The 16,567-nt window shown below is 50.2% G+C and overlaps 1 protein-coding gene across 6 annotated transcripts in view; it reads right to left on the minus strand.

Annotated features, from left to right (window-relative positions):
* The window catches only part of LOC107396532 (caskin-2), a 72,097-nt gene that overhangs the window by 3,616 nt on the left and 51,914 nt on the right, over nucleotides 1-16,567 (minus strand). For 3 of the 6 annotated variants that reach the window (XM_070551536.1, XM_070551537.1, XM_015976292.3), the window contains 14 exons: nucleotides 13,230-13,360; nucleotides 11,908-12,016; nucleotides 11,344-11,452; nucleotides 6,788-6,882; nucleotides 6,348-6,465; nucleotides 5,726-5,899; nucleotides 5,343-5,417; nucleotides 4,189-4,319; nucleotides 2,922-2,985; nucleotides 2,588-2,685; nucleotides 2,390-2,500; nucleotides 1,597-1,698; nucleotides 1,382-1,520; nucleotides 1-1,307 (listed from right to left, as the gene is read on the minus strand). The exon at nucleotides 1-1,307 is cut by the window's left edge and continues 346 nt beyond it. In XM_070551536.1, the coding sequence (XP_070407637.1) occupies nucleotides 1-1,307; nucleotides 1,382-1,520; nucleotides 1,597-1,698; nucleotides 2,390-2,500; nucleotides 2,588-2,685; nucleotides 2,922-2,985; nucleotides 4,189-4,319; nucleotides 5,343-5,417; nucleotides 5,726-5,899; nucleotides 6,348-6,465; nucleotides 6,788-6,882; nucleotides 11,344-11,452; nucleotides 11,908-12,016; nucleotides 13,230-13,360 (2,763 nt within the window). The remainder of the gene's footprint in view (nucleotides 1,308-1,381; nucleotides 1,521-1,596; nucleotides 1,699-2,389; nucleotides 2,501-2,587; nucleotides 2,686-2,921; nucleotides 2,986-4,188; nucleotides 4,320-5,342; nucleotides 5,418-5,725; nucleotides 5,900-6,347; nucleotides 6,466-6,787; nucleotides 6,883-11,343; nucleotides 11,453-11,907; nucleotides 12,017-13,229; nucleotides 13,361-16,567) is intronic. The other 3 variants (XM_054734200.2, XM_015976293.3, XM_015976294.3) reach the window with 3 other exon arrangements.

Here is a 16,567-nt window from a genome sequence, read left to right on the forward strand (position 1 = left end):
TCTCTGCTTGATGGTCAGGTTGCCCTCCTCGGCAAAGGGGATGCACTCACTGGAGCTGTTGTGGGGGGAAGAAGAGCACACCATTCCCTGATCCTTTGCCTCGTCTTCTTCAGAGTCAGACGTTATCCCTCGGTCCGGTTCTGTGCTGCTGCTGGTCTGGCAGGGAACACCTTCACTCTGAACCTTCCTCCTCGCCGCTGCAGCCTCGCTGGCCCCTGAAGAGCTTGAAGATTTGGATAGTGAGTCCTGATGTGGAGGTTTGGGTCCTGGTAGGCTCTTCCTGTCTGAGCTGCCCTCCAGAGAGGCAGCGATGCTCCTGACGCTACCTGGACTGTCGGTCACAACGCCGCCGGAGGAGGAGGTGGTGCTGCTGTCGCTCAGCTCCCCACTGGTAGTGCTGCTCACCGAGCTCAGTCTCTTTGGGGGAGGAGGGGGAGGACCTTTTTTCCGAGACCGCACTGCGAACGACTGGCTGCGTCCTACGCTGCCGTTCTTCTCAGAGCTCGACTGTAGTCGGGCCAGCTGGCTGCGGCCGGGCTTCCGGGTCAGCGTGGCATAGGATGGAATATTTCCTGGAGGAACCGCAAGCTCATCGTCATCCTCATCGGGTTCTCCATCAGACAGAGTGTAGCGGGTCTTGGTGTGGGTGCGTTTGTTGGGTGGTGTCAGCGTCATGTTCTGAGGTCTGTGAGATGAGTCCAGGTCTGTGGAGCCACACTGAGAATGCAGGTAGCTGAAGCCCTTCAGGGCCGGGGATCCAATAGGGGAGGAACCTCGAGATCCAGACAGCTTGGGCTTGGCTGGGATGGCCGGGTACTTGAACACAGTGGCGGTCCCCAAAGGGACCTGTTTGGGCAGTGGTTGATGATGTAATGGTCTCTGGTCCCAGCCCTCGGGGATGTTCCGCTCCTTGGTGAGGCTGCCCTCCTGGGACCAGTTTTGGGGATTGACGGAAGCAGAGGAAGGTTCCTGGGAGCGTCCAGAGCCTCTGGACCGCGTGTCGAAGCTCTCCTGGCTCTGGGACATCCCTACGGCAGTTTTGATGGCTAAACCTTCCTCACAGCCCCCATAGTGGCTTGACATCGCTGTCTGCAGCTCTGCGCTCAGCTCGCTGTCCTGGAATGTCATCATGATGGGGGTGTGAGGTGAAGAGCATTCACTGCTAGCGTCAGGAGACTCGATGGCCACCAGGTGGAGTCCTCCTGGAGCTTTACGCCGCAGCGTACCATGACTGGACTCGGCATGAAGGATTGCTTTCTGGATGTCACACAACTTTTTCACCGCCAGCATCAGCTTCTTCTGGTGACCTGGAGAAGAACCTAACCATCAAAGAGGAGACCTCACAGTGACCCTGAGGTTGTCTGGGGGGGGGGGTCCTTACCCAGCTTGGTGATGCCGATCTCCTGCAGATCCTCCCAGGTCAGATCTCTGACGATGCTGATGGAGTCGTAGCCATTTTCAGAGAGTTTCTTGTGGTACTGGGGGAGTCCGATGGCGCTGAGCCACTCACTGAGATCCGACTGTAAGAGCAGGATGAGAGTCAGACAACATCCTGAGCCAACAGGGGTCAGTGAATGCATCGGTGATACGTCTTACTGGGATGTACTCCGGCAGCCACTCAGAGATGTTCAGGTTACTGATCTCCATGGAGATTTTCTTACGATGTCCAGGTTTGGTCACTCCAATGGCGGTCAGGTCCTGCAGGGAGAAGAAACCAGATCAGAGTCCCGAGCCCTCATTCATTAACCGTACTCACAAACAGATCAGTACGTCTTTCGTGCGTAGGACCGATTGTGATATTTAACAATTTGTACGTAAAAATGTTCCTAAACACGAGAGCAGCTCTGACCATGCGCAGGAACAGCATCTGGAGGTAGAGCGGGGGAACCGCAGCACTGAAGGTCTCACACGTCCACCCATGTTCCTCATTCATACCCAATAAATAATTACGTCGGTGGAAAAACAGCCTTTTCACACAACTGGTGCTAAAACCAACACATGAGACCGACAGGAGTCTGACACATCATGGCTGACCTGTGTTGAGGACTCATGAGCTCACGGATCTCCCCAGAGCTCCTTCTGGAGCTATGCTCTGACTTGGGAGCCATTGTGGAGCGACAGATAATCAGCACAAGTTCAAATTTCATTTTACAACTGAGAACCCAGAACCTCCTCTGCTCACCGATCACACACACGCCTGGGAACGCACAGGCGGATTTTAGCATCAGACGATTGTGGAGGAGCATGCGGACGAGAGGCCATCGGGATGTTGACCGTTAGTACACACATTCTACATTTCATTAGTAGGACGGGATTTAAGACCATCTCTACGAACGTTTGATAAATGATGGCCCTTGTTTTAATCACTGGGTCTAAACTCCTCGTTTACCTCAGGGGTCATCCTGCTGATGGTTGGCACGTCATAGCCGGCAGTCACAAAGTTTCCGGTGTACTGCTGCAACTGAAACTCGCTGAGCCACTGATAGATGGCCTCAGCGTCCTGTGGGACACACAACACATGCGTACATCTTTTGGTAGAACCAGAAACCCTCGAAGGACCCTGAGAGGAAGAGCACGGCCCACTCACCTTCCCCTCCAGAAGCTGCTGAGGACGAACAAACTGCTGCGTAAAGGTCGGCTCTGTGGGACGCTGGACCGTCACCGTCTGCCTCCGAGGAGTTCCACCTGGAGACCCGGAGCAGAAATATCAAACCTCACAGGAGTTCCCAGAACAACCAGCTCTCTGATGGAGAAGTTCATCCTCAGACTCCATCGTGCTTTCATAGGAACCTTATAAATGTTTGTTTCAAACATGAATTCAATCTAAAGCCTCTGGGAGCCCTCTTTCAGTCAGTTTTACAGAGTTCTGAGATGGTTCTGGTCGGCCATTTCTAGGCACAGTAGAAGATAGAGAGACAGACCTGGAGGCTGGTCAGCCGGTGTGTGATCTGCTGAATGTCCGAGATCAGCAGCAGGGGGCGCCAGCTGGGGGAACGAGAACATCATCAGAGTAATTCCTTGTTCCAGAACCTGAACATCTGATCACATCAGGATTCATGTTTGTAGACCACATTTCATAAGAGCATGACTTGTCTCTCTGGTCAGAACAGATTCTGTCCCAGCACTGATCCAATCTGACGAATGTTGTATTAGAAAATCTTCTCTGATGCTCTAGATTTCTGAGCACACTTCAGGGCAAAATACAAGCGATGAAGAGGAAAATTAACTCCTGTTTGATGTTCTGCAGGAACCGTCTTCGTGTTCCTGCTGTGGTCCGCCTGCAGCTCAGTGGAAACTAGTCTTCAGACTGCTTCTCATTATGTTCATGCTGAGAGTTTAAGAGTTGATAGCAAATAGTTCTGATCCAGAACCAGAACCTCCAGCCTGTTGATGGTTCCAGCTGCCCCTACACACATCACTCTTCTACTCAGGAACTCTCCTCCACACTAAAACACACAGTCATCACTGGCTGTATGAAACAACCCCGCAAACGTCAGCTCAAGCTCTTATCTCCACGACGTATTTATAGCTAGTTTATTATGTTGGATCGTTGTTACGAGGCATGAAAAGATGCGTTCAGCTTTAACCCGTTTAACCTGGTCCCGTCCAGACGCATGACCTCACTGCTCTAGGGTTACAGAGAAACAGTCCGCAGCACCTCCGGCCCAGCGGAGCGATGGTCCTGTGTACACTGCAGACAGAAGATGCTCTTCAACAGCAAAGAGCTATGAGAGCATCATGTTTGCACGTAGAAGTCTATTATTATCACACTGGAAATGTAAAAGTCCACCAGCGTGTCTGCGTCGTAGCGACGTGTGTTTGGTGTGCGAGCCCAACCGACTGCTGTTGTTCCCAACTCATCTACTAGACGTCCCCGCACGTCAACCTATGTTTGTGTGACAGAGAGGCTCTTTTGAAAACCAGTAAAGAATTAGTAAGTTGTTCTGAACGCTGAACCAAGACGGGAGTTGATTCAGGTGAACGGATACATATTTTAATCTAAACCTTTTACATGAAGTTCACCTTCCAGAGCAGGAAGACCGCACGTCTGCAGGTGACCCGAGCTAACATCAGCTCATTCATTTAATAACAAGCATGGCGATTCTTCTGAAGGTTCCTGGACTCCTGAGCAGATATCTGGACGTTTTTGTGCTTTTGGTTTGTCTATGAGTGTTGGCCTGTTTATACCTTGTTGTCATGGTGACCAGCATTGGGCCGGTGTCCATTGGTGGCATTGTTGCTCTCTGTGCTCTGCCCGCTGCCAGCGCTGCGGGTGCTGCCCACGCTGCCGGTGCTCCCAACACTGTTTCTGTCCCCAGCTGCAAAGAACACACGGTAAGTTCCTGTTGGCTGTAGGGAGCCGGGGATGCAGAGAGGCTGGAGGAGAGCAGCCAGAGACGTTTGTTAGACAAGCCTGGTGGTCCAAAGTCTGGAACTAGACCCTCTCCTACATAAAACATCAGAGTTAATGTTTCACCTGGTTTACACGGCAGCTGGAAAACTAACTACTGGTGAGATGTGAGGCTGAAGAAGTGCTTCCTGCTTCTGGCTTTGACTCGGATTCCTGTCAGAGTCACAGCCTCCAGTTTCACTGACCAAAAGTCTCAAAACATGCAGAAAACATGTCACCCCCCCCCCCCCTAAAAATCCGTTTCAGCTTTATAACATTTGCTAGTTTTAAAACGACATGCAGCATCTTGCATCGTGCAGGATGAGCTGGCGCCGCCCCCTAGAGGCAGGGTTACGGTTTGCAGGAGGCCCTGGTGTCAGCAGGAAGCAGGACGTTTGGACCCAACGCACCAAGACAAACATCCTCTCACTACTGACTCTGCTGGCTTCATCAGATCCTGATCCAGTTTTCTCCACTGATGCCTTTAACTCACCTGGCCGACAGGTGAGACAAAGGGGTTAGGGTTCATCTATCAACCGTATTAAATAGATATTTGAATGCAACTCAGAAGTTGTAGCCAGGACAAAACAGCACCCCCTAGTGGCGGGCATAAGTATTAAAATGCTGTTTCAGATAAAAGAAAGAAAAAACAAACAAATCTGTGTACAGGTGGACTGGTCTGTTCCCAGTTCCTCACGTTTGACTGACTGGGGGAACCTAAAACCTTAACTAATGTTTTACCACGAGCACACAGTTAGAAACAGACGGGAGCCGTGAGGTTTAACCCCGTGGGTCCCTGAGATTGTGATGCTGGAGACGAGAGCCAACCCTGCAGTGGAGCCTGGTCTTTAGTGGTCTTGGTGTGTGGGGTCCTGATGCAGAGCCGGGCAGAGGTGCAGCTTCAGCGCAGCCGTGGCGGGGAAGCTCTCATTCTGGGGGAGGGGGCTCTTACCGTTGTACGAGGCCCTGAGGACCCAGATGTCCTCGAAGGGACACCCAGAGCGAGACAGGTGGCTCGGAGACAAACCTATCAGAAACAAAGACTCGGATGGACCGGCTTGTTTTCGGGGACTGAGGAGGAGCCAGTCGGGTCTCTGATGGTTTTTATTTGCAGGGCTGCAGATCGGGTTAGCTTTACAGCCGGAGAAAACCAGTTAGAGCTTAGTTTATTAGTAGGATCAATATTCTGCGTCGGCGTTTGAGTTTTCGTGTCACATTAAAGTTTTACTCAAATCCGGTTCTGACCCGAACTGCAGAATGAGACCCAGAATCTGTGCTGCAGGTCTGACGGGCTTCCAGAAGCTCAAACGTGTGTGTCCTGAGTGTGTGGTATACCTGTGCAGGTAGTGAGGCCATTGGCTAGCGGCAGCACCACGTGGGTGGGCGGGGCATACAGACAGTAGGAATCGTCGGTGTGAGGGGTGGGGCTGAGGCCGGAGGAGGGAGGGGCTCTGGAGAGGAGCTGCTGGCGTTGGGTGGGCAGAGAGGCGTGCCGGGACAGGGTGCCCCCTACGAGTAAGAAGGAGGAGGGAGGGGGGAGAGAGGGGGGAGAGGAGGAGGAGGTTATCAAGCGGATGGTTAGAGTGGGGGGGTCCGTCATTAGTGGTATGGAATGATGGGTGCAGGGAGGAGGAGAACTAGAGCATGAGATGGTCTGGTAGCAGCTGGATTAGTTCTGACCTACAGGAGCAAAACATCACTTCCTGTTCCTTCAGCGAGCCACGATGACCTCACCATCTATCTGACCCCATCAGTTTCACATGAACCCAAACCCAAACGGTCAGAAGATTATTAAATGTTCTGGTTTGCATAAAACGTAGATCAGACTTCATGTCCAATAAACATCAACAAGATTTAACTTCTTATAACTTTCTGCAGCGGAGGACAATAAGTCTGGGTTTGGACGTGTTTCCTCCTCCAGGAAGCAGAACCACAAGGTGATGTCTGGAGGACTGACCGTTCCTCCTGCTGATGACCTCTACGATGGACGGAGGAAAGAATCCCACTCTATCCGTCCCTCTCTGGTTGTCATGGATGTGGCCCTTCCAGCGTCCGTCCAGGTGCTGCTCCAACACCTGCAGGGGTCAACAGGGGTCAGAGTGGGTCCGTAAACAAGTTCTGAACAGAAGTTCTGTAGAAGAGGTTCTGCTCCAGTTTTTCGGAAATCAGCTGATTTTTTAACTCTAATTTTGTCAAGCTGGGTGAAACATCAGCCAAAACTTTCACAATGAGGTCCAGCTGGTTTTTACTGAAGTTTCTCTTCTGGTTCTAAACCTGAACTTCGACCTCAGACCTCCACCAGACGAAGCTCCGGGTGTAAAACGACACAAAGAAGCAGCAGCAGGTATCTGGTGGTACAGTTACGACCAGAACCCCAGAAGCTTCTGAACAACTCACCGTGATTACGTCTCCTGCTCGGATATTGAGGGCCGTCGGGTCGTGGAGGTTCCAGTGGTCCTTCAGAGCTCTGACCTGCAAAATACCAGTGGCATCTGTCCGGGAAACGAAAACACAAAACGGGAGAAAAGGTTCAGTCAAAGGTGGAAAATTCATCACAACTAAATATCCGAACACTGAGGAGCGCTGCGGCACAGAGCTCGATCCGATCAGCAAACAAATCCAAACGTGAAATGAAAGACCCAGAGAGAGACGTTGATCCGACACACTGGGCTCTTTCACGCCTCTTCCATCGCCCAGACTGGCATGGGATTGGAGGGATCGGTCGCTAATTTTTCTGTTCCAATTGGAAAACCAGTCCAGACATCCCACCCGGACCGAGCCAGACATGGGACTTTTTTGGCTCCCTTTTGCTGTAGGTACAGAATATTCTGGAGCGGTACAGTGAGGGTGGAGCAACAACACAGTCCACTGACTGGTTGACAGAGATACATCACTACCTGCAACAAGCAAAACAAACGGAGTTCCCTAGATTGTATTTTCGTTAGCTGTACATGAATGTGAATAGATGCCGGCAAGTCGTGGTCACTTTCAGAGTGCCGTACATTTCTCATCGTCATGGCGACAGTCCACAGGAGGAGCTAGGCAGATTGGTAGTTTTTTTCCTCATGGATGGCAGCCAAAGGATCAGAGCGGACGTCGGCACAGTGTCGGGCCAAGATGAAGGAATTAAAGCCCAATACAGTTAACAGTTAAGGACAGAAACAGCCGGAGCGGATTTTTCTTCGTATGGGAGAAATACACGGAGTTGCTACGACGCGCGGGATGCTATGCCGTAGGCCGAGGCAGCGAGGCAGGCTTCTGGACTCTGGAGTCACATGTGGAGGCTGTGGTAAGCACTTTGTTTTCATCTTTAGCTCTGTAGCCACTTATTACAGCACAGAAATACCGACTAGCTGCACAACTTAAAAAAAAACACGCATGACAGTTATTTTAACCCACCTGCCGACGTGATGACCCAAACTGCGATCGAAACGCTTGTCTGAAAGTTCCAGACCCACACCGGAACATACCGGTCCAAAAATAACCAGACCGAACCATTCCAGAGTTTTAGTCCAGAGTAAACTAAAGTAACGCTAGAACACAAAACTCACAAAAATTCACTTAAAAATCAGATTTTCAGAAGTGACCAATATTTAATAATTGAGTATCGGCTCTCTAAAGCCGGTTCGGTGCATCTTAAGACCAACTCTAAAAGAGTCTGCCCAACTGATGAGCTTGTCGCTAAGGGTACCTTTATTAATCTTACTTAGTGCATTATTAAGCAATAATAAACTATTAAATCAAGTTTTAACAACTACCTCATGTTAATGTTAATATTAAGTAATGCAGATACCACCCACTTAATAACCAACAACAATGGGAACGTTAATAACATACCGTACTAAGTACTGGTATTAAATGGACCCTTATTGTAAAATGTTACTGGTTTTTCTTCCGATTACAATTTGTTTCAAAGAAATAAAATAATGGATGTTTTAAAATTATGATTAACTTAAGAAATTCAGATTTTGGAAGTAAAACTTTCCACATGAAGATCTGCTGCTGCTAGCATGAGCTAGCGCTTAGCTACAACACATTCAGGGACATAAGAAAATATGATTGTTGGGTTTTAGATCATCTCAGTCCTTGACCCAGATCGGACGTTTGAGGCCGGATCAGAACTTGATCACGCTACACGAGGTTTGATTTAAAACTGTAAACAGAAAAAAAACAGGTCTCCCCTTTCCCCAGTCAGCGTCACATGGACGTACGGATCACGTCTATATCGGGTCCGCCGGTCCGGACCACATCTGCAGGACGTCCAAACCAGGCCTTAGCACAGCGGGTTGAATCAACGTCTTCCTAAATATACTCACTTTCCTTAAAGTTTTAACATGAATAACCTGATTATTATTATTATTATTCAGAGCTAAATGGAAACACCTGCATATAGGAGCTGTGAACCACATCATGTTAACACATTTATTGAGGATTCTCTCCAACAACCCTGACTCACTCCACCCAGACGCCGTGACCACCAGCAACCTCGCACTGAACGCAGCAGCTGACACGACTCATCAATAATTCATCCTTAGCACGAGCCGGCAGAGCATGCACAAGTTCTCCATCTCCTCGTTCTGAAGCTGTGAACAGGACAGAAACGTCTGGCCTATGTTTGAAACCACTTCTCCAACACAAGCACTCGTTATCTCCTGAGTTTGTTCCCACAGGAAGTTCAAAAGGCTGCAGGATTACAGAGTGCAGCGCTCCGTTTCCACGCGGAGCTTCAGGATTTGGGCTGGATGTGCTCTTTGAAGCTGTGAATGCTGACAGATGAAGAGTTTAGCATTACATAACCCCATAGCGTTACAGCTGCTGGTTCACCTACAGCTGGTACACTCAGGTGAAGCTGGAGCACGGAGCTGAAGGGTAAACATCGTTTTTATGAAGCCACCTGAGGGAGACTACTGTAAGAAAACATCAACTAAACAGTTAACAAAACTCTGAAGCTTCTCCTGTAGCTGAAACATAATAAAACAAACAACAACAGCTCATATTTACTGACAGAGGTGAAAATCACAGCAGAAAGCGTTTCCTGTTTACGTTGTAAACAAAAATAAAAACACTAAACTACACCCACCTAAAGGATTATTAGGAACACCTGTTCAACTACTCCCTACTGCAATTATCTCATCAGCCAATCACAGGGCAGTTGCTTCAGTGCATTTAGGGGTGTGGTCCTGGTCAAGACCATCTCCTGAACTCCAAACTGTCATGGTCTGAGGTGAGCTCATCCTCTAATCAGCCTCTAGCAGCCATTCCAGGTGAGCGGTGTCTGAACGGGACCAGCTGCAGCAGATCCATCATCACTGCTGGCTTAAGGAGGAGGGAGACCACCGCTCAGCGCCGGCTGATTACTCCACACGGGTCTCTCCAGTTGGATATTCTCCTGCCGCGCAGTCTCGTCTCGTCTCGTCTCTACTCATATAACTGATTACTCTACCTGAGGTTTGCGTCTTGTATTCTTAGATCCTGCTCAACTTCACACCTCCAGCCATACCCCTGGACCTTTCCTCAGCCTGCATCTTCCTCCCCACAGTCCCGTTCACCACTGCTCATCCACCCCTCTCTGGAACCCTTATCTCGACCCCACTGGACACTTGGATCCTGCCACCTCAGACCTAACGGACCTCCCCACATCCCATCTCCCCAGTAGCACAGTTAGACCTCCACTCCTCCTCCACCTTCAAACCACCAGACCTCCTCCTAATCCAGAATCTACTTGCAGGTCTAGTTTTGCTCCCCCTGCATCTCCCAGTGTGGGGCGTCCTTAGTTGTGCACCATTTAATAAAACCTTGGTTTAATTGTACATTTGTCTCTTGTGTTGATTCTGCATGTCTTGGGTCAAGCACGTAAACCCCACCACGACACAAACTGAAGGTCAGGATGGGAAAGAAAGGTGATTTAAGCTTTTGTGAGCGTGGCGTGGTTGTTAGTGGCAGATGGGCCGGTCTGAGTATTTCACAATCTGTGCAGTTACTGGGATTTTCACCCACAACCATTTCTAGGGTTTACCAAGAATGGTGTGAAAAGGGAACAACATCCAGTATGCAGCAGTCCTGTGGGCAACATGCCTTGTTGATGCTGGAGGTCAGAGGAGAACGGGCCGACTGATTCAAGCTGATGGAAGAGCCTAACCCTCGTTACAGCCGAGGAACGCAGCAAAGCGTCTGTGAAGCCACAACACGCACAACCATGAGGCGGATGTGCTACAGCAGCAGAAGACCCCACCGGTACCACTCGTCTCCACTACTAACAGGAACAAGAGGCTACAGTTAGCACCAGCGCACCAACAGTGGACGGTTGGAGACTGGAAAAGTGTTTCCTGGTCTGATGAGTCTCCGTTTCTGTTGAGACATCCAGACGGTAGAGTCAGAATTTGGCGTAAATAGAATGAGAACATGGATCCATCATGCCTTGTTACCACTGTGCAGGCTGCTGGTGGTGGAGGTGTAATGATGTGGGAGATGTTTTATTGGCACACTTTAGTGCCAACTGGGCATGGTTTAAATGCCACGGGCTACCTGAGCATCGTTTCTGACCATGTCCATCCCTTCATCACCACCATGTACCCATCCTCTGATGGCTGCTTCCAGCAGGATAATGCACCATGTCATAAAGCTCCGATCATCTCTAACTGGTTCCTTGAACATGACGATGAGTTGACCGTACTACAGCGGCCCCCACAGCCACCAGATCCCAGCCCGATAGAGCATCTTTGGGATGTGGTGGAATGGGAGCTTCGTGCCCTGGATGTGCATCCCACACATCTCCATCAGCTGCAACATGCTGTCCTGTCAATATGGCCGACATTTCTAAAGATGCTTTCAGCACCTTGTTGATTCAACGCCATGTAGAATTTAGGCAGTTCTGAAGGCGAGAGGGGTCAAACACCGTGTTAGTGTGGTGGTCCTGGTAATCCTCTAGATGAGTGCGTGTGTAGAGTTCTGACCTCGGAGCAGCTGCTTGATGTCCCTGCTAGCGTGTGACGTTGTGAACTGGTTGACTATGTCGAGCGCCGTCTGGTTGTAGGTGTTCCTGATGTTCACGTCCACTCCGGCCTGGATGGGCGACAACACACATCACTGACACTTCCTGTCTACTCAGCTCACCTCTTTCATGGAACATTTAAATTCTCCAAGAGGTTCCACTTGTGTGATCCAACCAGGTCACAGCTCCCCTCCCGACCGGACTTGGACTGCCTGCTAATCTGCACGTTGTTTCAGACATTCTCAGTTCTAAGTCCTCCAACAGAGAGAACCCTTCAGTCTGACCTCATCTTCTCCCAGACTGAAGAGATGATGAGTTTATAAACTCCACAGATTAACTCGATTACTGAGAGGAGATTACGTCTGAAGCAGACGATCATGACTCTAACGTTTGATCTTAGTTTGACGCGTTCAGCCTGCAGGACGACTGCTTTCTGAGGTCTGGATCATATTAATGAGGATGCTAATACCGTAACAGCATCAGTCAGAACCTGATCACCATTCTGGGTACTTGGAGAGAACCTTACATCCAGCAGCAGTCGGACCACTTCGGTTTTTCCGTACAGCGAGGCTTCGTGAAGAGCTGTTCCAGACTTGGTGGTCTTGTTGATGTCGATGCCGGCCTTCAGCAGCAACCTGAGGAGATCACACACAGAATTTATGACCAGAGCTGTGCTGTTCTAATGAGAAGCACCGATGTCATCTGAAGTTCCTCTTGCCACTATTTTTACAACGGCCTTCCCAAATGTCACCATCATGAACATTTTCCTTTTGATTTTTTGGGCGTTGTTGAAAACATGCGACCCATGAAGCTAGAATGGTGTTGTAGACATTTACGTACGGGGTTCGACAGGAATGGAACCAGAAACTACAGCACGTCATCACTAAACACCTACAGAACGTTTCTATAGCGAGAGATGAGCTAAACCTTCCCTCCCGCTCTGCTGTCTCAGCTCTGAGACGTAACCATAGCAACAACAGTCAGAATCTCCTCACAGCTCCGATGACCAGTTTTGGTGTTTTATTACATTAGAACTAATGTTAAAGACCCAGTAATACCAGAGGGGTGTGACCTTGGTGCTCTGAGCCAATCAGATCTACATAAAAAGACAGTTCACTTTTACGTGGTTCAGCTGGACCCAGGACTGGGCAATCAATCAAACATTTATTGTTATCAAAATTTCTGACTCTTACCGAGATAATTTTCCCATGTCAATAAATTTGATAGTAATAAAATGAAAAGGTGTGTGGGTTGGCGACGTTCCTGTCCTTTTAAGAAGCTGCAGCACCTTGAGTCACTCAACGTAAAACATGCCACAGCCCCATGTAGTGGACAACTTTTGTTTCCACGCCTGTACCTGTAGTTATCGTCCATTCATCGTTATCGAGCTGAAATCCTCGATATATGGTGATACTGGTTTTAGGCCGTATCGCCCAGCCCTACTGTTTGACCTTTAACTTCTGAGAAGAAGAGCCAAGACTTTAGTTTGATGGATGTGAATGTTCTTCACTTCCATTGAACCCTTGATTTCCATCACTTTGTTGTTTTTAAAATCACTTTCCAAACATCAGATTTTCTATGAAAACAGAGACAACATCCGTACGAAGACGGGACGTTTAGATTAGGACAGCTGAGGGGAAATTAGAAAACTACGTTTGGACAAAGCTGGTTCTCTGTTCTCAACCAAGTTTAATCCCGAGTGCTAAAGTTCGGGTTGGAAATAATCACATCTCTTTTTTGGTTGGTCAGCTGTGCCTCAGGAGTGGTCTCCTACGTGTGCAGGTCTGCAGCAGCTAAATGATCTACGTTCTCCCGGTGAACTCTGAGAGCGATGGAGAGTTTTATCACCGTATGACGTCTTTGTGTCCATTGCGAGCTGCCAGATGCAGCGGGGTGGTGTAGGCCGAGTCTGTCTGCTCCTTCCTCTCTCCCTCCAACAGCGCCACCACCATGTTGCTGCTGAGTAGCAGCTGCACCACCTGAGAGGAGGGGGACGTGAGACGGTCACAGAAAATCTGAAAGCAGATCCGCTTCCATTGAGACATTTGCTAAAAAAATATTTCCTGAACATTCGTCACAACTTCTTAAACCTTCTAAGCACAGAACACAAATGTGCAAAACCCTGTGTACTGTACGCCGTTGCTCCCTAAAACGCCGAGTGTGAGTGTGTACTGTACGCCGTTGCTCCCTAAAACGCCGAGTGTGAGTGTGTACTGTACGCCGTTGCTCCCTAAAACGCCGAGTGAGAGTGTGTACTGTACGCCGTTGCTCCCTAAAACGCCGAGTGTGAGTGTGTACTGTACGCCGTTGCTCCCTAAAACGCCGAGTGTGAGTGTGTACTGTACGCCGTTGCTCCCTAAAACGCCGAGTGTGAGTGTGTACTGTACGCCGTTGCTCCCTAAAACGCCGAGTGTGAGTGTGTACTGTACGCCGTTGCTCCCTAAAACGCCGAGTGTGAGTGTGTACTGTACGCCGTTGCTCCCTAAAACGCCGAGTGAGAGTGTGTACTGTACGCCGTTACTCCCTAAAACGCCGAGTGTGAGTGTGTACTGTACGCCGTTGCTCCCTAAAACGCCGAGTGTGAGTGTGTACTGTACGCCGTTGCTCCCTAAAACGCCGAGTGTGAGTGTGTACTGTACGCCGTTGCTCCCTAAAACGCCGAGTGTGAGTGTGTACTGTACGCCGTTGCTCCCTAAAACGCCGAGTGTGAGTGTGTACTGTACGCCGTTGCTCCCTAAAACGCCGAGTGTGAGTGTGTACTGTACGCCGTTGCTCCCTAAAACGCCGAGTGAGAGTGTGTACTGTACGCCGTTGCTCCCTAAAACGCCGAGTGTGAGTGTGTACTGTACGCCGTTGCTCCCTAAAACGCCGAGTGTGAGTGTGTACTGTACGCCGTTGCTCCCTAAAACGCCGAGTGTGAGTGTGTACTGTACGCCGTTACTCCCTAAAACGCCGAGTGAGAGTGTGTACTGTACGCCGTTGCTCCCTAAAACGCCGAGTGTGAGTGTGTACTGTACGCCGTTGCTCCCTAAAACGCCGAGTGTGAGTGTGTACTGTACGCCGTTGCTCCCTAAAACGCCGAGTGAGAGTGTGTACTGTACGCCGTTACTCCCTAAAACGCCGAGTGTGAGTGTGTACTGTACGCCGTTGCTCCCTAAAACGCCGAGTGTGAGTGTGTACTGTACGCCGTTGCTCCCTAAAACGCCGAGTGTGAGTGTGTACTGTACGCCGTTGCTCCCTAAAACGCCGAGTGAGAGTGTGTACTGTACGCCGTTGCTCCCTAAAACGCCGAGTGAGAGTGTGTACTGTACGCCGTTGCTCCCTAAAACGCCGAGTGAGAGTGTGTACTGTACGCCGTTGCTCCCTAAAACACCGAGTGTGAGTGTGTACTGTACGCCGTTGCTCCCTAAAACGCCGAGTGAGAGTGTGTACTGTACGCCGTTGCTCCCTAAAACGCCGAGTGAGAGTGTGTACTGTACGCCGTTGCTCCCTAAAACGCCGAGTGAGAGTGTGTACTGTACGCCGTTGCTCCCTAAAACGCCGAGTGAGAGTGTGTACTGTACGCCGTTGCTCCCTAAAACGCCGAGTGAGAGTGTGTACTGTACGCCGTTGCTCCCTAAAACGCCGAGTGTGAGTGTGTACTGTACGCCGTTGCTCCCTAAAACGCCGAGTGTGAGTGTGTACTGTACGCCGTTACTCCCTAAAACGCCGAGTGTGAGTGTGTACTGTACGCCGTTACTCCCTAAAACGCCGAGTGAGAGTGTGTACTGTACGCCGTTGCTCCCTAAAACGCCAAGTGTGAGTGTGTACTGTACGCCGTTGCTCCCTAAAACGCCGAGTGTGAGTGTGTACTGTACGCCGTTGCTCCCTAAAACGCCGAGTGAGAGTGTGTACTGTACGCCGTTACTCCCTAAAACGCCGAGTGAGAGTGTGTACTGTACGCCGTTGCTCCCTAAAACGCCGAGTGAGAGTGTGTACTGTACGCCGTTGCTCCCTAAAACGCCAAGTGTGAGTGTGTACTGTACGCCGTTGCTCCCTAAAACGCCGAGTGTGAGTGTGTACTGTACGCCGTTGCTCCCTAAAACGCCGAGTGTGAGTGTGTACTGTACGCCGTTGCTCCCTAAAACGCCGAGTGTGAGTGTGTACTGTACGCCGTTACTCCCTAAAACGCCGAGTGTGAGTGTGTACTGTACGCCGTTGCTCCCTAAAACGCCGAGTGTGAGTGTGTACTGTACGCCGTTGCTCCCTAAAACGCCGAGTGTGAGTGTGTACTGTACGCCGTTGCTCCCTAAAACGCCGAGTGTGAGTGTGTACTGTACGCCGTTGCTCCCTAAAACGCCGAGTGTGAGTGTGTACTGTACGCCGTTGCTCCCTAAAACGCCGAGTGTGAGTGTGTACTGTACGCCGTTGCTCCCTAAAACGCCGAGTGAGAGTGTGTACTGTACGCCGTTGCTCCCTAAAACGCCGAGTGAGAGTGTGTACTGTACGCCGTTGCTCCCTAAAACGCCGAGTGTGAGTGTGTACTGTACGCCGTTACTCCCTAAAACGCCGAGTGTGAGTGTGTACTGTACGCCGTTACTCCCTAAAACGCCGAGTGTGAGTGTGTACTGTACGCCGTTACTCCCTAAAACGCCGAGTGTGAGTGTGTACTGTACGCCGTTACTCCCTAAAACGCCGAGTGTGAGTGTGTACTGTACGCCGTTGCTCCCTAAAACGCCGAGTGTGAGTGTGTACTGTACGCCGTTGCTCCCTAAAACGCCGAGTGAGAGTGTGTACTGTACGCCGTTGCTCCCTAAAACGCCGAGTGTGAGTGTGTACTGTACGCCGTTGCTCCCTAAAACGCCGAGTGTGAGTGTGTACTGTACGCCGTTGCTCCCTAAAACGCCGAGTGAGAGTGTGTACTGTACGCCGTTACTCCCTAAAACGCCGAGTGAGAGTGTGTACTGTACGCCGTTGCTCCCTAAAACGCCGAGTGTGAGTGTGTACTGTACGCCGTTGCTCCCTAAAACGCCGAGTGTGAGTGTGTACTGTACGCCGTTGCTCCCTAAAACGCCGAGTGAGAGTGTGTACTGTACGCCGTTGCTCCCTAAAACGCCGAGTGAGAGTGTGTACTGTACGCCGTTGCTCCCTAAAACGCCGAGTGAGAGTGTGTACTGTACGCCGTTGCTCCCTAAAACGCCGAGTGT

This window comes from Nothobranchius furzeri, chromosome 5 (genome assembly GCF_043380555.1).
Source record: "Nothobranchius furzeri strain GRZ-AD chromosome 5, NfurGRZ-RIMD1, whole genome shotgun sequence".
In the NCBI taxonomy this organism is placed as follows: domain Eukaryota; kingdom Metazoa; phylum Chordata; class Actinopteri; order Cyprinodontiformes; family Nothobranchiidae; genus Nothobranchius; species Nothobranchius furzeri.